Raw genomic sequence first — 24,425 nt, 5'->3', positions numbered from 1 at the left:
CAACATCACATGCAACCCCGTGGAGCATATCTCTTCATTTATTTATAGTTAACCTTGCAGCTACAATCAAATACACGGTGTAATTGATAAGGTGCCTTCATGTGAATTAATGCTGAAATACATTTTCAAGCGGAAAATTTTTGTTGAGTACAAGAGATCTTGCGAGATTGCCGGTCGTGCTTCTTAAATACAATTTCTCCTTTTTCTTTCAATCACATCGCATATATGTTCACACTAATGAAAACAATTAAGATTGCGGTTGCATAATAAAACTTTCTAGAATGTTAAACAACACACATTAAGTGAAATTTATTCTTCACCAAAGTGTTTTGAAGACTCAATTAAATCTCATGTTTTCGCTTTGATAATAAAGTTGCACTCCAAATTTATTGCATTTCTGTGAATTACTTTTACCTCAAGTGGAATAATTGTACTTCAACTTAGACTATGAATCATTTGAGATGTCGCTAGTATTCAAATTATCTTTACTTAAATAATCTCAAGGAGTCTTTTATGGTTATTCGAATTATTCATGCTGAGATTTATAGTCTGAAGTATGAATATTGAAAACGAAGTGTAAAATATATGTTGCTAATGGTTTCTCATAAATGCTGTAATACAAATCGGAAAATAAGAACAATAAGGAATAAAACTGTTGGGAATCAATATCCAGTCACTCTGCTGAATGTTGGAAAAGTCAAACTCTCATGAATTTTTTTTTTTATTTGCCAAGGTGTTATTAATATTGGGAATGCAGTGAAAACACATATTTTGTCTTGTTTTATCTTCAAAATTCATTTATAAAATAATTATGCCCAATTTTTAAAGAGTAAAAAGCAAATTTCTGAGCTGAAAAACTTCCAAACACGAACGAAAAAACAATGTTTGGTCTTTAATCGGATATTTACGGATTTACGCAAGGTTTTTTCGATAAAAACAAGTGTGAAAATGGAAAAACCTCATAATTTTTTTAACATTAAAAAATCTTTAATAATACTGATCAAAATTTATAGTCGAGAGAAGAGAGAAAATAGTAAAATATCCTTAAATAGTTCAATATTCTTCTTAAACGTTTTTTTTTTATATATTCACAGAATACAGTTTTATGAATTCTGTAATATCTATCTTTAGACCTAAAACTTCTCCCAAAATATATTTTTCTCCTTCATTTTCCACTCTTTTTCTCTAAATCCTGCACAGAATTCTCGATTCCGTAATTTTGGGCATATTTCCGAAGATGTCTAAATCTCGAACGGAGCTTTCTTCGACGCAAGATGCTGAGACTGTGAAAATCCATATTAGCAACCCCTTGAAAAATGCATGGTTTCTAACAGTGATGGAAGATTTCGATAAGCAAACACTGGACGGACATTTACCATCACAAAATCCGCGTGTCTTATTTTGTGTGAAGTGTTTGTTGCCTTGGGCGATGCGGCGGCGGAATAAGCAGCACTTCCTCCAATGCAGAAGCGTCCAGTCTTAGGCGCAATTTATTTGAACGGAGACACGATCGCCACGGCGATACAGTATCAAATGCGCACAGATCAACACGCTCGCGGACACGGAGCATCGGAGATTAGCATCGATAAGTGCGGTAGAACCTTTGAGACCACTGATGGTATTTTTAATGTGGCGCACTTGCATGGCGGTGGCCGCGCACGATGAGCGACAGAGGAGGCTGGATGACATAATTAACAGCCGGCAAATCATGATTTTGCGCGTTTTGATTGAATTGGTAATGTTGGAAATATTTTATTGGCGGCGCACAAGAGAGCTTCTTGTGGCTGGAAAAAAGGTAAGTAATACGTAAAGAGTCACGTTTTAGTGCTGACCAAGTGAAAAGATACCGTTAGCACAAGATAATCCTTCGCCGCATAGACATTGGCGTGGAGCATAAATTACGTACTTAGAGTTGAAGTTGCGAGCGCGCGAAGATGTACGAATTTCGGGAGAACCACACCTTGATGGATGGTCAATTGAAATTTGTGTCAAGACTTGATGTGAATGTCGAATGCGAAATGAAACAGATATTTTGCACGTTGCCATTAAACTTCATTTAAGGTGGATATGTACAAACAAGACATTTATCTCGGCACTCGAGCGACTGTCTTGAGCGTAAATGATAAAATCTCTCTCTTTAGTGAAATTCACCACAATTATTCCATTCCATCCCTAATGAAGTGCCTTCTCAAATATTCCTCCTTTTCTCTCTCTCTCTCTCTCTCCGACAGCATTGCATGCGCTCTCTCCACAAATCACGCTCCCCTCAGCAAAAACTGACAAATTTATGTATTGTGCTCCAAAGTGGCGCTAAAGTACTTCACTTCATGCAACAACATGAGAGATGTGAGAGACATAATCAGATTCTTCTGTGGCGTTATGTTGAGACTCCTTTAATGCCACCATCGCCACATTATTTCGACACATGAATACAGCGTCATTGACGGTAGTTTCTCGGGGAGATATCTCAATTATCCACAAGATAGTGTTTAATACATACAAGAGAGACAAGTTAAACAAAAAGCAATTTATGCTTAATTGGCAAAAAGTTTCCATTTTCTCTAAACACCCAGAGAGAAAGATATTGACTGAGAAATCCTATATCCGCGCCACTTTTCTCCATTGAGTCTCTTGTGCCAATCAGTAAAGCTCCAGTCATAATTCTAAGACAGGAATGCACGAATATATGTTGAAATTTCACTCACAATGTCAGGTTCATGTCAAATGTTTCACGAAATGTGTTTAGACAATCATAAAGAGTGACATTTCATATCATATCTCTAAATTGGATATGATTAAAGGCGATAAAGAGAGACTTGGAATTCGACGGGTGAATTGAAGACTATAAAAAGTCGATATTTATCTGTTTTACCTTTTTAATAAACATAATAATTGTAGATTTTCGGAATATTCCTAGAATATTAAAAAACTTTGAATAAATTTTCATGAATATTTGTTATATTTTTTAATTTTTTTCACTCGAAAATAATAATTAGAGAACAACTTTAGCACTTTAATAAACGATTAGATCTTTTAAGGTAAATTCTTGGGTAAATTTTGGCAAATTTCTCCTCAGAAATTACGATTTTAACTTTTCATAGTTTTCAATTCACCCGTCGAATTGAACATTTCAACTCGAGCATAATGTCTAGAGCATAGTTTAAGAGTATAGTGTTTTTTTTGTCGTGTTGCTGGGCGTAAAAGAAAGAGGGAACAATTAAGTTGTTAGAATTAGAAGTGAATAATTGAATTTAAATATTGAGAGAACCAAAAGTGTTTTATAATTGATTCAACTTCAGTTTCTGGCCATCAATCATTCTCACTCTTCATTTTATTTAATTCCCCAATGTTCCTTCTCATTCACATAAAATTCATTGACTGTGAACTTGAGCACTGTTAGGCCAACATGAAAACTTAATTTCGTGGAGATTTTCAGTGGCAGATTGTGGCCCGCGCAGTTCGGGGGAAATATTGTGGAAATTGTGCTGCGCGGGCCTCCCTCTTTCTCGTGTGAGCAATTAAAGAGACCAGCGCCGAGAGAGAAAACCATGAGCCCATGGATACCGGTGTGAAATTTCCAGAATTGCTGACCTCACAAGTCACTAGCAATCAAGCTTCCAACTATATAAATAAATTGCCCGTTGAATGACACCGCAGGTGATGTGTGGCTCAATCAAGGGGATGCTAATATGGATTTTGAGTGCCTCAGCATCTTGCGTCTTCGCTGCATCGCGATTCGTTCAAGATCTTCTAAATCTTCGAAAATATGCCCGGAAGAAAATCGAGAATTCTGTGCGGGATTTAGAGAAAAAGAGTGGAAAAAGAAGGAGAAAAATATATTTTAGGAGAAGTTTTAAGTCTGAAGATAGATTTTAGAGAATTAATATAATAATATTTTGTGAAAATTTTAATTTTGGTTCAAATCGGTAGAAAAGGGAAGAATATTGAACTATTGAAGGATTTTTGTCAGCATGGTTAAAGATTTACTTATGAGCAAAAATAGAGAGGTTTTTTCATTTTCACACGCGTTTTTATCGTAAAACCTTGCGTAAAACCGAAAATATCCGATTAAAGACCAAATATCGTCTTTTAATTCGTGTTTGCAAGCTTTTCAGCTGAGAAATCATAAACAACTCACAATCTTTCTTTCCTGAAGAAATGAATTTTGAAGATATAACAAGCCAAAATATCTATTTCATTTTTTAAGAATTGTTTATTGTTGGAATCCGCCAAAAGTGACACTGCATTCGCAATATTAGCAACCCCTTGGGCGAAATGAAATAATAAAATTGGATATTTTCATGAAAGTGCTGCGCATTACAATTGTGTTTGACATTAATGGGGCGGCGAGAAGCGTCAGAAGAATGCCTATAAAGTAACTTCACTCGCTGAATGCAGGTGTAATGTTAAGAGTAACCATGTAAGCCGCATTAGATTCACATCACAATTCCCATGTCTTGTTACTAAAATGGTAAGTTAATCTCTCACTCAGACTGGTTACACCTCATTATAGCCATTAACCTCTTAATTACCCGATGTTTAGTATTTAATATTCGGGTTTTTAGTGCCTTTGGCTAATTTGCATGTTATGCTAATTTCGGTACACACTTTAATCATGTTATTTAGAGAATTTTGCGCCTTTCGGTTTCTCCTTTAAACTTCACCACATGATTCCGCCGTGATTATGCGTGAGATGGTAAAATCACGAGCAACACCCCATTAGTATGGTAAATCATATACCAGGAGTGCCACTAAAACCTCAATAAAACATCCCAGAAAATCTATTTGGGAAAGGGAAAGAATGTGACAAAATATTTTTTCACAATTTTCTCACAATCTTGCGGTTTTTTGGTCTTTTTTTTTAGTTGTTGTTGAAATTTCACAAATATATTTCCAATTCAGTTGGTGGAAGTATTTAAGAAATGTGCAGGAAGGAGTTTGTAAGAGCGAAACAATGCATGTAGTATTAATTAATTTCTCTAATCTCTTCATCGCTGAATCCAGTCTGCGTGTAAATAGAGTGGGAAATATCTCAAAGAAATAATGCTGTCGAAGATAAGCATCTAAGATTGTCTTTCCCTTCGATAGCGACAGCGAGAGAGAGAGAGAGATTAATTAAAGTGGACAAATGCTTTGACAAACCCACTGATGTGATATCTTCTTGGAACTGTGCTGGAAAATTCTGAGTGAAAGAAGCAAAAATTTCCCACACACGTTCTCCATTAGCGAAGTTATAGATAAGATGCATCTCACAACACCGCCCAACAATATGTTTTATCGCTTCTTAAAGAAATCCCAATCTTTCTTCTTCGCTCCACAAATTGAGTGTTTGTTAATGAACACAATATTCCTGAACTGGAGAATTATGCGTTTATTTCACCCGAAATTTGAATTTAGTATTCAAATTGCATGAAAAAGGTGTAATCTTAGGAGAGAAAGAAGACTTCAAAAAATTGAAGATACATTGTTTATGAGAAACGGTTCTCGATTCAATCTTAATTGCACTGCTTTAGAGAATATGACAAATATTTTAACGGCAAATATCAGTTGATATTTATGCAAAAGATTTAGAGCCAGAGCGTATTCGTAAGATGACGAGAGAGAAGAGAAGGAACACGAGGTTGTTGCTACCACACACAAAAAAAAGGTTAAACAAGAATTGTTTGTCCATCAATAAATTGTATGGAAAAAAAAATTTACGAGGTAGCGGTTCATATACACACTTAATCAATTTCTCTGCTTCAATAAGCCTAATAGTTTCTCGTGGGCAGCATTTTAATTGTCCGAAATTAATAGTTTTACCCGCGACTGTTGTCATTTACAAGCACGAAACTAAGGCGAGCTGCGACAGATTTTCTGCTGCACTAAGTCCAGTGCTGTTCGTGGAAATTAATGGTCTCTAAGTCATTTGATGACACGCAGTGAATAATTAGATATTGTTAAACACTCTTATTACATTTCTTGAGTTTTCTCAAAGAGACACTGAATGAAATGATAAATTGAATTTCGATTTTCTAAAATTATACTTTTACTTCTATTGATTTTCAGTTAAAACACGAATTCTTTCTTCTTCTAAAGAGTTGTTGAGAAATTATGGTAGCGAAAATTAGTTTAGGACACCTATGAAATTTCGGGCCTAAAAATATGAGATTTCATTCAATTTTCGAGACAAATACCTTAAGACGAGAAATAATTAGAATTTAATTATCTTTCAAATGGCGTTAAGATCATAGCGATATCTCAATTTGGAACTGAGATATTGCAAAATGCAGAGAGATATGAGTATATTGTCAGCCTATTTTACTCTAAATCCATGTTATAACCATAAGAATGTCTAGAATAACCACATTAAACATGAGTTTCGAACGTCTAGAAGACATTTACACCATAAACACACCTTGATTTGGACTTGTCAACTTGCTTTTTGTATGTTTTAAACGCTTTTGTACCATTTTTTCCGCACAACTAAGAGGAAAATTGGCCCAAAATTTCTTAGGTGTCTTAAAATAAATTTAGTCTACTGTGAATATTGAAAGAAGGATTTAAGGAAAATGCAGTGGAGAGGATTTGTTTTTCCACTCCATTGCAATATGTGCAGCCATACATAATGTATGTGTTAAATTCTTGGAAGCAATATATGAAGAGGTGTTCTGTCTTGTATTCTATTTTGTGTTTTCCCTCGTCGTTTAAACATAATATATGTGTAGATTTATGAAAGCAATGATTCACACCTTCCAGGTATGTCTTGTGGGAGAATTTCTACCGTCATGCGGACTGAATGCTCAGGTGAGTAAGGTTGAAGCTCTGGATGTCTGTGGTCTGAATGCTGCATTGCAAGTGTGGTTAATATTTTACATTTTGCCAAGCTACTAATGAATAAATACATACAATAAATAAATAATTGTATTTGCAAATACGCAATATTGCGTATTCATACGACTTTTCTCACATTTGTCAATAAATTGCATCTCATCCTCATCAGCAATGCAATAGCCTAATTTCCCTGCCACACTCTTATCTGTGATTCTCTTGCTGATGGAATGCTGGAAAAAGTATACCGAGGCATCGGGTCAGTGACTCAAAACAATATTTTTGACCAAACTTGCTTTCAGCATGAGATTTTTGACTCTTAATTAGGCAAAATTTCAGGCCTCACGCAGTCAATCTAAATTTATCACACACTCACTTATATAATATGCAATGAAATGCAGAAATTATGAATAGCTTTATGTGAAGTGATTTGTAAAATCACGTAATGAATCTCTTCCAAGGGGGAGATAATATGACTGAACGTGGTGTACAACACTTCTTGGCACTTCCACAAAAGCAGTGGGAACATTTCAGACACTTTCAGAACTTTGGCAGTGCTTAAACATTGCGTTTTCCTTATTTTCTTCTCCTTTTTCGAAACTTGCAGAGAAGCAGTATTTTAGAAATATTGGCAGTTTTCAGTGGATATTTGATTGTAATTTAATTTTCAATCACTTTTTTGGGTGTATTTTGGAACAAACCCTAAAAATTACCTGAAAATATCGAGCAAAATCCTTTCCGATAGCTTTTTTAGAATCTTTTAAAGGCAAGACAAATTGAAAATAAACTAAAATTTGCTATTTCAGTGTAGAAAATCAATCAAATAACTCTTGAAATTGACAATTTTGTATCCCGAAACAATATTTTGGAGGTTATGATCAATCTTAGCCTTTAAAACTTGGGATCTTTGTCAGATTACATTATTATTTTGCCAGTAAATACAAATTTTTACCATCTTAGGCGCAAGAATGAATGATTTCAAAGGTTATTTAGCGACAAAGTTTATCTTTAACTAATCATATAACCTAGAAAAATGTAATGTAGAACTGTTTATTTAAGCACTTCCATTGAGCTGTACTTTTGACCATAATATCTCCTCCTTGATCTCTTCTTCATCTCATGTTGTATTGATTTTCGCTGTCAGATAATACAGAGAGACTTCTGGAATCTGGGTAGAAGATAGTGTGTCTCTGGAGAAAGCATGATTGGATTGCTGGCGCATGTAACGTCTTACTTGGCAATCATTATAATAGTGAGCAGAAGAAAAGAAATGTTATTAAAATAAATTGTGATTTTTACCAATGAGAATTTCTCGAATGAAGCAAAATTGCTTGATGTTGACCTAAATGTGTATGCAATTCTTACTCGGCATTCTTGAATTCTACCATTTCAATTATATGATGGAAGAATCTCAAATAAACGGATTGCTTAAAAAATAGCACGATTAATGTTAAATACTTGAGGGAAAATAGGGGGAAAACCAATGTCTTGAGCTCTTGTCTCATGGAAATGAGTATATTATAATTATGTCCTATAAATTTTAATCTAACATCGCCGTACTGAGAGAAATCATATTGAATTTCAATGATTCACATAAAAGTCTCGATATACTCACGTGCATATTTTATAAAGTCTATATAGATATAATTTTCTATATTCATCTCTATAGAAAAGGACACGACCGGCTGTCTGATATAATTTATTACTCCTCCATATCATCAGAGATCGACCTGATTATTTCACATGAAAGTTGCGTACTTCCTTTTAATGCACATTTGCATTCTTCTCCGTCACACAAATGTGCGTCTAGAGTTGAATATAAAGGATAAATTGCACGTGAAATTGTATTTGTCGGTCAGGAAGTGAGTAAAAAGTAAAGAGATGTTGTGGCAAAAAGAAATATCCAGAGGAATTTTGCCGTGTTTAATTTAATGCACATATCTGTGGCATCTCTTGAATGCAGAACTTAATTAGATCAATTTTAGTTTCTTTTCTTTTGAATGCTCAAGCACCACGGCGGCATATTAATGGGTGTATTTTTTAATTTCTCAGAATGAAACTACATATTTCAGCGGAAACACGATCAGTGAAATCAAAAGTCCGTATAAACTCGAACACAAATTATTCATCTTCGAGTGCGTAATTCTTATTTCAGCTTTTCATTACCTCTGCCAGATTATTTTGTATGTCAGTAATTTATGTGTACAACATGTTTGTATACATGAAATAGTGAAAAGCTTTGGAGTGCTTGAAAATTGTATACAGCTGATCGATCGCTAATTAGAAGATTAGACAACGAAAAAATACCATGGAAAAGTCGGATGAACGTTAAATTCCCCGCAAATATGAAAATAGGTCACAAATAGACTGTCAAGAATGGGAAGAATTGAAGTAAAGGGGAAAATTATTAGCAATTTTAGAGATTTTGCGAATTTTTTCTCTTATTCCACTGTTTCTGATATTCAAAATTAAAATATAATCAAACATTGTATTCTTTTATTGAATATATTGCAAATATTTGAATTTATCTGCTTTGGAAATTTCAGAAATTTCATTTTACCGGAATTATAGTAGTTTTTATATTATTTAGAGGTGTTTAAATCCCCAAATTAACCCATAGGCCAAAATTGTATAAAAAGCCAAAAAATCTGCCAAAAGCTAGACTCGAACACCACAAATAAGGAGTAAAAGACCAACTCTTTAACTACAGGGCCAAATTTACTATTGGGAAATATAACTGGAACTTCTACATGCCTTTCAAACTTGATCAGATACTGGATCAGTCATAAAGTGTTAGAATGTATGAGAAAACAGAGAAAATTGTGCAAAACAATTGGTTATTAGCGTCCCTCACGCCAACTTTGCTGCCCTCTGGCGGCGATATGTGGTGAAAATAATCGAAAATTTAAATTCTAATTAAATATCCAGAATATTTGATTTTTTCTCTACAAAATGACAATCGCTTTGTGACTTTCTCCTTGACTGCTCCAGAAAGTTCTTCTCTGGATCCATCTGGCAGATAATGCAAGATATACAGACTTATGAACATGACTGTGAGTGTAAAATTATGTTGAATATTATAAACAATTCATGAAGATGCCTCACGTGTCGGTGAGATTTGCAGCGGCTTCGCCATTGTATCACTTTTAAATTGATTAGTGCATGGCTGATGTTAATTATTACATCATAGAGGAGAGAAGAGTTTGCACTGTGATGATTAAATGAGAGGAAGGAAAATTGTAACAAGTCCCTCAGCAGTTCCACATCTCGCGCATAACTATTAAGTTAAAAGAAATGGTGCTACATCGGATCTCCATTAATCATCTCATAATCGGAACCCGCGCGCGGCTCTGTGTGAAGGCATCATGTGCGATAATATACGCATTATGACGAGTAAAAAGTTGCGGCATTCTTACAATAAACATTACCATTGTTAATCGCATTGATGGAGTTCTATTTTGCACTTTTTTATATAGAACAATATCGTGAGGTGGGCAAGAGAGTGGAGCCAAAGTGGATGAGAGGTTTTCGAGAGAGAGATTCCTCAAGATGCCTGTCAAATGTTGAATAGACAATTTACACAGTATCACATAAAAGGGCATGACGATCACTGGGATGAGCTCAATGGGCGGATGATGCATAAAAGCATAACATTGTACAGTAATCAGGCATAAAATAAGCAGAACAGAAAAAATCTAACTGTCCAATGCGGCCAAGTATAATTGAAAATGAGGTGTATTGAAAGAAGATATTAGTCGATGATTAATAAATACATTTGAATTGCTGATTTTTTCCCCTCCGGGCAAAAAAAGAACTTCTTATATAGCGTATATTTGTAAGACTGCAAGAAGTTTTTGGATATCTATGGACTGATGTGACCCACATTGACGCTCCCAAATAACTTCTTCAGCACGAGAAGCCCAGCTTTTGAGAAAGTTCTTGCCGCAGTTGGAGGAAAAAGAAAAGCATCTGTGAATTAAATCGAGTGTTAAGTGATTTTTTTTGCATCGATACAAGACTTATCACGCACCAAACACTCCAATAATCACCATCATTCGTGCATTTGATGAACATTTTCGCCAAATCGCTGATCAAATGCAAAAAAAGAAGTATCACTTTCCCTCACACAACAGAAATCTCGACAGTTTTTGCCGATTGATTGAATTGGTCACACTCTGAGGTGTTGAGAAGAGAAGCATTGATTTTATCGGTAGATAATTGAATAAAACTTTCTTTTGTGTTGCTAAGTAGATGTTTCTGTCCATATAAGCTTGGTGATCAAAACTAAGGAGAAAAAGTCAATTTCTACCCAAGGAAATTTGAACAGGCAAATGAGAGCAATAGTGGCAATTACATCGAATGTGACCTACATGAGCGGAAATGATATCTCTTGCAATCTACATAAGATATCGATGAATGGAAGCGACCCAATTTTCCCATCGATGGTCTCAGATAATTATTAATAATATAATTTTTTTCTATAAATGCAATTGCAATTGAGATATAATAAAGTATAAATCCAATCTTTACACATATAGAGAGAAGAGATGCAATAAACAACGGGCTTTTCTGTTAACACTTCTTTGTAAAATTGTACAAATGAGTGAATAGCACAAAATTCATCATTATATCCGTCATTACAGGTTCTTATAATGGTTGTAATATGTTAGAATTTTATAACATTCGCACAAGTCTTCTCCATCATAATACTCTTCAATCTCTCTTGATCTTTAATATTTATGGAATTACCGATAAATTATACTATTTTTCGTTTTACATTTTACAGTTACGTACACACTGCTAAATATTGCAATTACAATTTATTATGCTCTAATCATAATAATAATATTAATTGAAAATAAACTCCTCTATAAGTGTGACCTGACGCCATTCACTTAGAGTACTTTCCCCGCCAATCTAATTATGTGCCACTATTTTCCGCTCACAAGTGAAAAAAACATAGAGAGCATTTCCATACCTTAATATTATGCTAAATGAATAAATATGCACGTCATTATGGTGAAATGATGCGATTATGCTCAACAGGAACTGCTTCCTAAGTCACATCACGTTCTCATTTTCTCATCACTCGGCAATAAAAGAGCAATGAATGTATTTATGGATATGCTGTTTGACCTTTGCATTTGCATTTCACACATTGCCCAAGTGACACCAGCTGACCAGACCGGAAAATGTGACAGTTAGTGCAGTACATATTTTCGAGTCGCGGCCGTGGTGAGAAATTGGTGGTCAAATGACTGCGAAATAGCAGTCATGCATCACGTGTTTTCTGTGACGTTTGCTGAAGTCTTCGACGCGCTTGAAGCGCCACCTCGCGCCACCATCTTGAACGCATTTCGAAAAAATCACATGGAAACTTTTGCGCTTAATATGCAATTAATCAGAGTCTCTGACATCGATTTATCCATTTCTTTTGATTGGCATGATCAAAACTCTAATTCCCCAGTCACAACGGAAAAATCCTACGGAAAATGGGTGGACATAATTTTCAATTTCCAAGATAGGATGCCAATATTCGGGTGCAGAAAATATTTTCTACTAGACGTGCATATTTGCAGAAATACTTCACGCGTGAAATGCAGACAAACGCGCATGTTGATTTGTGATTGTGTGCTAGTTCTTGGTCGGAATCGAGTCATATGAGTGTTCTATATGACCGACAAATGTATGTTCCGTTACCCAGAATCGACCAATTTTTGGTCACCTTTTTGTAGTAGTTCTTGACTTTGTTCTATAAATGCGAATGGTTGCTAGACGGCCGAATAGCATCCTGTTTCAGCTCGCTATGTTTTTTGGGTAAAAAGTTGACTTTCCTAATTCTGAAAATTATCTGGGTCTCTGAGTGCATTTGAGGTGTATTTTTTTTGTACAATTATTGCCCGAAATGTGTGTGAAACAATGGAGAATCGCCGAAGAAGAAAACTCATCACACCTCGACAATGGGAGTGACCACAAAAAGTGAATTAGAAAAGAAATCTCGTGGTGTAAGTACAGTGAATCAGCAAAATTCTACAATTACTCTGGCATTCACGCAAAGGGTTTCCAAAAACGCGTCGAAGCCGAGATAGAGATCAGAAAAATACAGTGCGGCCAAACTTAATCAAAACTATCTCTGAGGGCAAATATGGTTGGTGATTATGAAACAAATAGATCAAATAAACACGTCTGAGCATAGAATTTTACCATCTCTCACATTCTCAGATGATTTACTGGTCACTTTTGCACAATAAACGGCCAAGCAATAATTTGTGCTTTGGAAGATGAAAAGAGGGAGGAGTGAATGCTAAATTGCTAAAATAGGTCCAACTCTCGATGCTGAGCTTCTTGAGACTGGCCAAAATGTTCTTATAGATTTATCGATTTAAGTGGTTTGGTGAATAATACCAGATAAAAGTAACTATTGTACTCCAAAAATTCGTACAATTCATAACTGCGATATTTGTAACAATACAGATTGGCGAACTTGAACGGTTGTTGAACCACAAAATGGATTTTCGATAGAGATATTTGAATAGAAAAAAAATGACAAGATCAAGTTGAAGGTGTAAATATGAGTGAAAGAATTCTAACAATAATCCTGCTCTTCTGGAGTTTATCAGAAATATCGGAGAAGAGCAAACATTTTCCAACTAATCCTTTTATACTGACTTCACAAAGAATTACGCTGGATTGCTTCGAATGGCGCTGTGTGCGGTGCTATTGTAAGCTTTCCCAAGGGGCAGATATTATGGTTGGACGTGGTGTACAACTTCACAAAAGGAAAATAGATAGAATATTTGCATTACAAAAGCTTCGGATTCTACAAATTGAGGCATTTTTTACTTATATTAACTAAAAAAAATCAATTAAATCGCTTTTTTATAGGTTATGTGATTGATTTGTAGCAATTTCTGGTTATTAAATAACCCTTAAAATCATCAAATTTGTGTTTAAGTTAGGAATTTTTCTCTTTTCTTGGTAGAATTTAGCATTTGCGTTCGAAAATAACCCCAGATTAGTTAAGAAACAGCTTAAAAGTCAACCATAACCTCAAAATTGCCTAAGAGAATTCTCTTTGCTTCGTTATTTTCACAGTTTGTGCTCTAAAGTGACAAATTCAACCATATTATTCAGTGGAAACATCGTGATATTCGCCAAATTAACTCATTTCTAGGCTTAAAGTATTGTTTAAGCCGAATTTGTTCATGAACAAATCCTAGGATCTTAAAAGCAGTTGAAGGAGTTGAAAAAAGTGATCAGAAGTGTCTGAAGTGTTAAAGACTCAAGGCATATTATCTCCCCCTTGAGATTTCCTAAAGGAAACCAGTTTATAAATCTCAGATTTATTGAGATGTACATATTCTGCGGTGTTTGAGGAGAGACAAAAGTTTGGTAGTCGCAGCAATTCAACATCAGCCGTCTGTTCATCATATTCATGGAATATTGTACACAGACTCGAACATAATATATTATGAATAGGTATAAATAAAAGATGTATGAATAAAAGATATCCCTTGGTGAATCCGAGAATTGTAGTTAAATAGCAAAAATAGTTCTCTCCGTCGCGAATGTGTGAGCAATGGATAAATCCGGGGAATTGTCTGCAATGCAAGGAAAGGTCATTGAGGAATGTCGCTGTTGCGTGTGGCATATGTGACATCAGATGACTAAATTAACATTGTCGCAGCAATTGGTTGCAGATGACTCTGCATGCCATGCAATTACGCATCATTATGTGAACCATTTAAGGCGTTTGCAGTGCAGGAAAAAATACATCCCAAGATGCTGGAAGACTTCTTTTTTTGTGGGGCGAATGGACTGAGAATTTGGCCAGTGAAACTGGTAATTCCGAGTCAACTCCTCCTCATCTGTCCAAGAATATCATTTCGGCCTATTGGACAGCGACGAGATGACACTAAATTGCCGTGAGATGACAAAACGGATATGAAAGTATTATTTAGAGCTGAACTGCTGGAGAGGAAGTTGAGTGGTCGAAAAAGAAACAACCACGCCGTATTAGCATATCTTACGATGATGGCTATTTCGTTTCAATTTCCATTGTGCCTCTCTTCGATGTGTGAACGGGGCGAAGATGCAGAAATGGCCATAAAAAGCCACCAAAGAGTATATTCACGCGCGCGCGGGAGAAGAGAATGCATGTGCTGAGAGGAGACCTTAATGGAAGTCTCGTCTTGTGCAATAATTAGCTGCGAGTCGATGAGGAACACTGATACTTCCACACCATCAATCCGGTCAAGTTCTGACTCTGATGGTGGCGAATCTGGATTCCTCCATTGCACGGGCGCACGTCTGGTGGATGTTCAACAACTCCCAATATGCCCAAGAGCCTCGCTAATTGATTTATAAAATGAGAATGCATGTGTGTCTCTCCGGCCGTGCGGATCACGAAGGATGGCAGCTCGGGTTCTCGCTGTGTATTTGCAATTTTCAAAGGCGAAACAATTTCCAGATTAGCATGAATGCCAGGGAGAGAGAGAAGGTGTGGCTAGAAAAACTATGTGCTGACAAATATGAAAATGGCAAATAGTTGCAGATGATAACGTTTCTTGCCCGCGTCTCCCAGCCCATATAGCGAGAATGGTATAAATTATTAATCTTGATTAACCACCAGTGCGCCTTGTAGAGGATTTTCTCAATTCCCCCCCGCAATATCACCAGAATGATTCACTGCTGGACTTTCTTGTCGCGACTTCACACGATCAAGATAATGTGGTTAATGGCTATATATTTGTAAATTGTGCGATTTCCACAGAGATAACGGATGGCTTTTCCTTAATTGAAAGCGATCACACAGTGCTTCCCCCCTTTGGGGGAGAAAAACTAATCAGCTGACCAAGAATGTTGCATCGCAATCCTTGCCATAATCTCTTGGGCTTCACGTTTTTCACTCATTCAACTCTGGTATCGATCGGCCAATCAACAATTATCGTGAGCGCAAAATTATCTCTTCTTGGTTGATTTTAATATTCTTCACACCACACATCGTGGTTCTTGTGTCTTCCCAGAGATGATCTCTTGTGCGCACCTGTCTTGGCTCAATACTCCTTTCCTTTCGTGGCGAAAGGGTGTATGGATTTCCGCAATTCTTCAACTTCTTTTCAAGGGAGAGATAATACAGCCAGAAATGGTGTACAGCTCAACAAAAGTACTTCAGGAGTGGAAAAACTTACAGCAAAAAGTGCTGAGATCGAACATAACCTCAAAAATTATACTTTTTCCTTTGAATCAGCAATTATGAGTTCATTGCCAAATCATAAAAGATGATTTTGTGATCTAGAAAGCTTCCAAATGGAGTCTTTGAAGATTTAATTATGATTTTTTGAGGTTATGTTCAGAAAATATGTCCAAAAAACCATTTTTCACTGGTTTTTATCAAAATTATCGAATGGAAACTCAGCAAATTCACTATAATTTGTGAATTAGCGTGGAAATGTGTAAGTATTTCAAGTGCTGGAAGTGTTAGGAAGTGGTGTACAGATTTAAGGTTTACTATCATCCCTTCTTTTAGCTCGGCAGTGGTGAGTTTCGGACAAATGCGAGCGCGCAGTGGTCAAATGGAAGATTTATCGTGCAGCAAGAGATCATACGTCACTTGCTGATTGAGTTGGCGATATGTAAAGTAAACCTCTGGAGGGTTTTCTTGGGCATCGTGAGTGATGGTGATTCACTCACAAGTCTCTCGACTTGATTGGATTGATTAATGAGCGAGCGACTTTGCAATTCCACTGATAAGCATTGATCAATTCTCTGGGCGATTCTCAAGAGCTGCACGATGATCTTTGCTCTATTAGCACACGAATGACAAATCCACGGGTTTTGTGGGCAATTTTTTTCACTGGCCAAAGCAATCTCGCCATGCGCAGATCGTCCGCGATGTCCAGTGCTTCTAAGCCAGAGTGCATCGGATAACAAAAATCCATTTATATGCAAATTAATTGCTCGCGATCGTTTTGTGTTGTTTTTAACAATCCCTTCTTCTCATCCTGCACTCCACCCGCTCCCCGTCCGCCGATTGAGAATATGTAGAACCAATAAAAACAGCGAGAACGTAATAGAATGACAAAATTGCAATGTGCGCAGCACGCATGATTTGCATTGGACAAATTGTGAGACTTCTTCTACTCTTGTGGCTAATTTGTGTGTTAACGTTGAGTAATATTCAAAGTTGATTCCAATGTTCATCTCGTGATTGCCATTTTTGCTGCGGCGCATAAATAAAAATAAAACCTCTTCAATTTGCCATGATTTTTTTTCCTCTGCTCCTCTGCATTGATGTACTTTGTGGCGGATGGCAAAAAAGGTGTATTGCTGAATGGAGTTTAAAGACAGAAACCTCTCATCATTTACCAGTTCCAACAAATAACAGCTGTGCTAAAAACACACAGATTTTCTCCCTGTTGATTCATATAAAATTGTTATTAAGATCGGGTAAAACCAGAGGAAATTCCATGAGAAACCTTAACATTTCTCCACCTGCGCTTCTTACGTGTCTCTTTCTGTGAATTTATCATTATATTTATAATTGACAAATAGGGATGAAGAAGATGGCTTGATAATGTTGACAAAATTAATAGTAATTCGTAAGAAACACTGTATAAATTATAAACCTTTGTCAGTTCTTCAAAGGAAAAATGCCAGAATCATGTGTAAAATATATGAAAATTTTATCCAATGAGATGAAAAAAGTGCCGAATATTTAAATAATTTATTCCGCGATGTTTATGCATATTGAAAAAAGCTTAATTCGAGACAAGGGGGAGATATTATGGTCAGAATTTGTGTATAGCTCAGAAATGTTTCAATATTTTCAATATGATTCGTTCAAAAGTTACTTTCAAGAGAAATTAACGCAATACTCGGAGAAAAAGAAATTTTTTTTTAATATCTTTCTAGGTTATGTTGTGAATTTGAAACAAACTTTGCCACTAAATAAACTTCAAAACCATTTGTTCTTGAGTCTAAACTGGAAAATTTGCTATTTACTGGCACAATAATAATTCAAATGTGATGAAAATTATAAGTATTCAGAGTTAAAAAGTGTTAATTGCGCTAAGATTGACCATAACCTCTAAAATATCGTGTTTTAATATAAAATTGTCTATTTTCCACTAAAAAATTGCAAATTTCAGTTCACTTTCGATCTATAACACAATATTTTCCAGATTTATATTTAGAAGACTCCGAATAAGCTTTTTTCAAGAGATTCTTTTCGATATCTGAAGGCTATTTCTAGGTTATGTTCCGAAGTGCGCTTAAAAGAGCTTTTGAAAATTGAATCTCATTCAAATGTCCACAGAAAACTTCAAATATTTCTAAAATATCGCTTTTCTGTAAATTTTCAAGGTTATACAAGTAAAAATATTGACTAAGATTTCCAAAATTTGAGGTTATTATACTTTAGGCAGTAGAAAATAAGGAAAACGCATGTTTTAAACACTGCTAAAGTTCTGGAAATGTCTGTGACTCTTCACAGATATTGTGTTGTTCACAGTTCAGCCATATTATCTCCCCCTTGATTCGTGACGCTTCGATACGTATTTTTTTCAAACGCTAAATTAATCCATTTACAAATGAAATCTGAACCTATTCCTAGACTGATAAATTGAGTGGTAAAAATTCCGCATTATCTCAAATCTCTGCTCAATGAACGGACTTTTTTCTCTCGCTGAGTCGCTGTGTGAGATGAACAGTGGCACAGGCAATTGTGCTGGAAGTCTCGCGGGTGAAAAATGAATATGCACGCTTTTATGAATCATTGGTCTGTACAAATGAAGTGTGAGGAAGTTATGATGGGAGTCCATTGAGAGACGTGCATTCTCGCAAGAGGACCAATCAATTAATTCCTGTCCAAAGTGATGTGCCAGACTCATAAATCAACTGGCTATGATTTAATATTTGCACATCTTTCGGCTGATCATGTGCAGGGAGAGACGATGATACCCAGGAAAGTGACCTGTGCCCGCGCTCTGTATCTCGCGAATCTCCGCGCTTCTCCGCGGTTCTCGCTACGGCCGGAGAGACACCCGGAGGGCATTTCGAGTGTGGCTCTAGCGGATTAAGTGTGCTCATATGTGCACACAGGGACTGAGGAGTGGCGGGGAGAGATGAGACTTTTCAATAGTATAATTCAAAACATAAATATATAAACTTCTCGTCATGCAGAGACACAAAACCCGAGTCTGCAAATAAAATTCCTGTATATTATTGTGTATTTATTCTCTATATTTTATACGTTTTGCGCAGATAATCTGTGACCAAGTGTCTCTTGACTCTCCCGCTCACTTGGCAGATTCATCTCTCGAACACTACCCGCGGACCATCGCACTCCTCAAATAATCCTCCCTTCCCCCTCTCTCCCTTGGTCAATGCAAGCACGGCGAGGAAGAGTTGCAATGCAAATGACTCATGAGTCAAATTGTTTCGCGAATGCTGGAAAATCCTCCGCATCGCGTACATATTACCCACTTGAGCGATCTTTCGCCGAGATCTTCCACTGTGATTTCCCATTGAGAATAAATTCTAAATTGCCACATATATCATAACACATTTCCGCTATCATCCGATTCAGTCGCGATAGCCAGAATGACTTGAGAATTCCATACATTCAGCGGTTTGGAAACACGAGGCGGCCAAAGAGGAGCTTCTTGACGCCTCTGTGGGACAGTTCCATTGATCAGGCAATTAGATAAGAGCTTGCTCTCGAGATGGTGCTAAAAGTATCCTATTATGGATTGGCCGCTGAATAGGATTTGAGTTATTGTAAATTAAATAAATTCTATCGCGTAATTGCTGTGGACAAATGGGTGATTAAATGAAATTTGCACGCATTCTCACAGCGATCAAGTGTGTTAAGACCTCCAGCGTTTTCACCCAATATTGATTAATATTTCTTTCGCGACATTTATTGACCATAAACTCGCAAGTAAAGATTTTTTTTGCATCGCAATAAAAATTCGCATTTTTCTTTCATTTATTGCTATGACACGAACTCGACGGGAAAAGCCATACATATTTATTATAAATCAATTTATGTACCCAAACTAGTCTCCGAATGTAAATAGAAATAAACACGCGTCATCCTTCTTCCCTATTAAAAGTATAAATTCAAAGGGGAGATAATATGCCATTTAACACTTAACACTTTAAGAATTTAATCAAAATTTCTTGACTTTTCTTCCAATATTTCTCTAAAAATCCTCTCGAACCGCTTTTTAGGTGTCTTTTCGAACCATAACCTTAAAAATATCTCTAGAAAATCTTTATAAACTCGGTTTGGGTTTGGAAGCTTTCTTACTCAAAACTGCTAATTCAGAGTTTTAATCGTCCCGAAAGTATCCTAAATAAATCAATATTTCAGGCTCAAAAGAATATTTTTGAGGTTATATTTGAGTTCAACCCGATTTGCAGTGTTTCTTTGTATGAAAATGCCTAATTCTGTCAAAGACTATTGATCTCTTTGACTTGGACGTAAGAATTAATGTGTGAGAACCCGAATTATTCAATAAATCTGTCTTTAATTCCTTACATAACCTAAAAATGATTAATTTGATTGTTTCTGCATAAAATGCGAAAGAAATCTAAAGAATAGGGTTAATTTGTAGGGAAAATAAACACTTAGGAAAGGAATATTGTAAATTCACACTCCTTCTGAGCTGCACATCAGTTCTGACTATATTATCTCCCCCTTGAATAGACCAATAAGCAATTTGCCAACTATATATGCGCATTTTTGTAAATTACAGTATTATAAATTAATTAAGAAATATAATCTCTCATTGTCTATATCGCATTATTTTCTTTCCCTCCCAGGGAAGGAGGAGAATTTGACTGTGATGACGAAGAGGCGTTTTAATTCTATTGTATAATATTAAGTACATTCATAAATATCTTTGCGATCATAACTATGATTTCACGGCGATGCGTGTGTTCAGTCAGCAAGGAGTGCACGATAATCTCTCAGATAATCTCACTTTTAGCGCACAAATTCAACAATAATTGCACAGTGTGCATAGTAATTTTAATTTTATACATTAGTTCTGCAATTGAGGAGAAAATCTCCACTATATAGAGCCATCTCACATTGGTGGTGATTGAATATTATTCAGTGAGAAAAAGTTTGTGTGTTACAATTTCACCCAAGAGATTGCCATGCAAACGGTTCTGCAGAGTCGATAAATTGTTTTCTTTGCTCAAGCACCTTCTTTGCCAATTGCATCGATCTCCCAGTGTAAACTCCCAGTGACACACATTGCAATTATTAAATGATGCGACGATGAAAAATTACGTGCCATTTCGCAGCCAAGTACAACTCATCGGAAGAGCCAAAGACCGGCTGAGGTGAAGAAAGACTCGGCGGTTGAGATTGATGCGTGTCTCGGAAATATGGTATTATTGTAATTATGCCTTGGCTGAAGTATTAGAAAACGTTTTATATGAGAATTCTTCTTTTTCCGCTGCACAGCGAAATGGCAGGAGTTGGAAGATGATCTAAACCAGAATGCAATCTTCGCGGCCAAACAACTCATGCATCTATCATAGCTTTACCCAATAATTCAATAATCGAATTGAGTTGTGCGCGCGATGAGAGATCTGTGTTCCCACAGAAGGTCATTTCCATCTCTAAACTCCGATTCTGTCTCTTTTTCATACTTTTTTTTCGCGAAAACCAAGAGGAAACACTGCCAGAAATGTCTGACACTTCCAGCACAAGAAGTTTTTAGACAAAGTTTTAGACTATTTCCAGACTAATCCGCAAATTATAGTCAATATCTTAAAATATCACTAAGAAATCTTCAAAAGTCTCTGCTTGAAATCGTTCTATTGATGGAAGCTAACGAAAACGCCAATGTCAGCACAATCTTCCTTCTTATTGACATTTCTATGTCTCGATAAGAAGATATGAAGGGCCTCCAATGCCTCTAGTGTTTTTCTATTCTTGAAGCTTTCTAGATCACAAAATCGTCTAGAAAGTTGTCTAAATAATCACTTTCCAAATTCAAACGAAAAATAGTTTTAAGGTTATGATTGATGTTAGCACAATTTTCAGTACTAGAATGTGAATTATTCACTAAATCTGTCCTTGATTCGCTACATAACCTAGAAAAGGATCATTTTGATTGATTCTACGTAAGAACCAAAAAGAATCCAAAGAATCGGGATGATTAGTAAGCACTTCTGACTATATTATCTCCCCCTTGCTTGCATCCACATCGATGTCGGAAAGTGATTGAATTGGCTGCATCTTTAATCGGGTTGCGATCAAGCGGATATGACGGAAAATTGTGAGTGAGAGGACGAGACGCGGATGGCTCATGGAAATTTGAGGGTTGAGTCTGGCGACGTGAAAAGCACACGCGAGAGTCTCGACCATGCGGAGTGGAAATCGATAATTGGCTAGAATTTTCTATATGCCACAAAATGGGGCGAAATGCGGAAAATTGACTACTTGTGGTTGAAGCACAAAACACACTTTCTTTTCGCACAACAGAAATCCATAAATGATTGAGAATTCACCGGCAAAAGGTTGGCGCTTTTCGAAGAATCGGTGAAAGATGGGAAAGAGTGGGAGAAATCCACATTGATAAATATTTTATACGGTACATTGCATGCCGAAGAGACCGAATTCCTGGAGAATCCGCACACATATTGGGGGTGATTAAGTATTTAAAGAGGTGTTCTGCTGACGCGCCAAGTAATCGGCCACAGTATGAAAGACTCTTACCTTAAGAAAAGTGTAATCCTCCTCATGATGTCGCTCAAGGAATTGCTATATTTATTGGAATTTTCTGCTCCTCTCGTCAAAAAAAAACTGCAGCGAAAAAATTGACTCCTTCGGCACTTGGAACTCTGTCAAATTGCTCACAGAACACAAAAATAACCCCGTGAAATGCACAAATGCGCTCTGATGATCGGTCTTTGAAATTGCCACAGGGCGAAGAGATTGATGTGCCCTCGACGGTGATTCACAGCAAACTGTTTTGAATCACTATGTTGCGCCTACTTTTATTGTAACGTTACCAATGTGTTATAATGCTCTTGACACTGAGACTCTCGCCATGCACGATGCTTCGGCTCTTGTCTCTCTCTCTCTCCCCCACTCCCAGCCACCCAGACTCACGGCTATGGGCCACACACACAAAGTCCATCCACCTCTTCTCCAACTTCTTCAGCACGTCACATCTCCAGCTCAAGAGTGGCGGGGAAGCGCTCGGACACGCTGTGGCCCAAGCGAGATGGGAATCCACGCGGCTGCAGACTACAACACTTATTGCGCTCCGTCGAGCAGAAAACAGGGACAACTCTATGGAGCTCATGTTCCCCTGCGCGCACAGCGTCTCTGTGTGGTCGTTGCAAGTGTTGTAGGTCAGAGGAAAAGTCCCTCTGTGAAACGCGCCAGCCAGCCAGCCAGCTGAATTTCCTCCTCTCGCTTTTCCTCTCGTATTCAATCGGAATGGAGAGAGATTGGACAATTGTGTTGGAGATAATTAAAGTACAATAGCCCAGAGGGGATAAACGTCTTAATTGTCGCTCATATGATGTGCTCTTCCCGAAGCACTCTTCCATTCTTAGAACCCTCACCTAAGAGCACAATTAAGTGGGTTGACCTCAACCAGTGATTAAATGTATTCTAGAATCCAGCCACTAAGTCAAAGCAATGGGAAAATGTACTTTCGCAGAATTATTCCTAAAATTCTATTAGGAAACAATTCCTAGTGGATCTTAGAAGCAGACATGATGGAAATCGATCTTTTCACGCAGTTAATTGCGCTCGAAATTCTCTTGCTGGAATAAGAAGTCCTTCTGATTAAATGTCCTTTCTTGAGTAGCTGAAAATCCTTCGAATGATCCTCTGAAGTCGTCGTAATCAAATTTTAATATCGAACACTTGTAAAGTCCAAATAAAAAATAAAAATCGACAGGATAATTAACCCGAAAGACACCTTGAATTCACTTAAACCTCATTAAGAACCCAAAAGATATTTAAGTGGCAAGAATTCAAATGTTATCTTAAGTGGTAAAATTTGAGTTGTAGGATTGATTACTGCTTTGGCTCTGTTTTGATATCATAAAGGGATGAAGGATTCCAAAGGAAAAGTTATTTGTAATTTCAGATCATAAACATGATGGTTTTTCGTGATTTTTATCCAAATTCTGATTATTCTAGGTTTTTACTGTGTGAAAATCTTTATTTTCGCACTCAAATTTCTTCCTTTCCTGGTCAGGAAGTCATAAAGTTTGGGAATTCCTGAGAAGAGAAACTTAGGCAAGAAATGCGACCTAAATGGCGTTCTCCACGCCAACTTTGCTGCCCTCTGGCGATCAAATGTGGAGAAAATATTAAATTTTTGATTTATTTGCTAATTTAACGTGAAAAATAATCAATTTTTGATCTTTTCTTTCCCATTTTGATTGATTTGATTTTTCGCATATGAAAATCAATTTAAATATTTCATTAAAACCATAAGGATTCCTAGAAAATCGTCCAGAGATTTTCCCCTTGAGAAATTCACATCTCCAGCTTTTACGTGGAAATTCGTGGCACATCGATATGTCTCAGTGCTTCAATTGAAAATCCGAAAACAGATTTTTCACCT

At 36.6% G+C, this 24,425-nt stretch overlaps 1 protein-coding gene across 1 annotated transcript in view; it reads right to left on the bottom strand.

Annotated features, from left to right (window-relative positions):
* The window catches only part of LOC132258226 (uncharacterized), a 37,887-nt gene extending 15,026 nt beyond the window's left edge, over positions 1-22,861 (bottom strand). Inside the window, exon 1 of the mRNA XM_059755428.1 lies at positions 22,553-22,861. Within this exon, the coding sequence (XP_059611411.1) occupies positions 22,553-22,578 (26 nt within the window). The 5' untranslated portion in view covers positions 22,579-22,861. The remainder of the gene's footprint in view (positions 1-22,552) is intronic.
* Positions 22,862-24,425: the final 1,564 nt, after the last annotated feature.

The sequence above is a fragment of the Phlebotomus argentipes genome, unplaced genomic scaffold (genome assembly GCF_947086385.1).
Source record: "Phlebotomus argentipes unplaced genomic scaffold, Phlebotomus argentipes genome assembly scaffold_4, whole genome shotgun sequence".
Classification (NCBI taxonomy): domain Eukaryota; kingdom Metazoa; phylum Arthropoda; class Insecta; order Diptera; family Psychodidae; genus Phlebotomus; species Phlebotomus argentipes.
The sequence above is the reverse complement of the archived record's forward strand: the minus strand, read 5'-3'. Positions and strand labels throughout refer to the sequence as shown.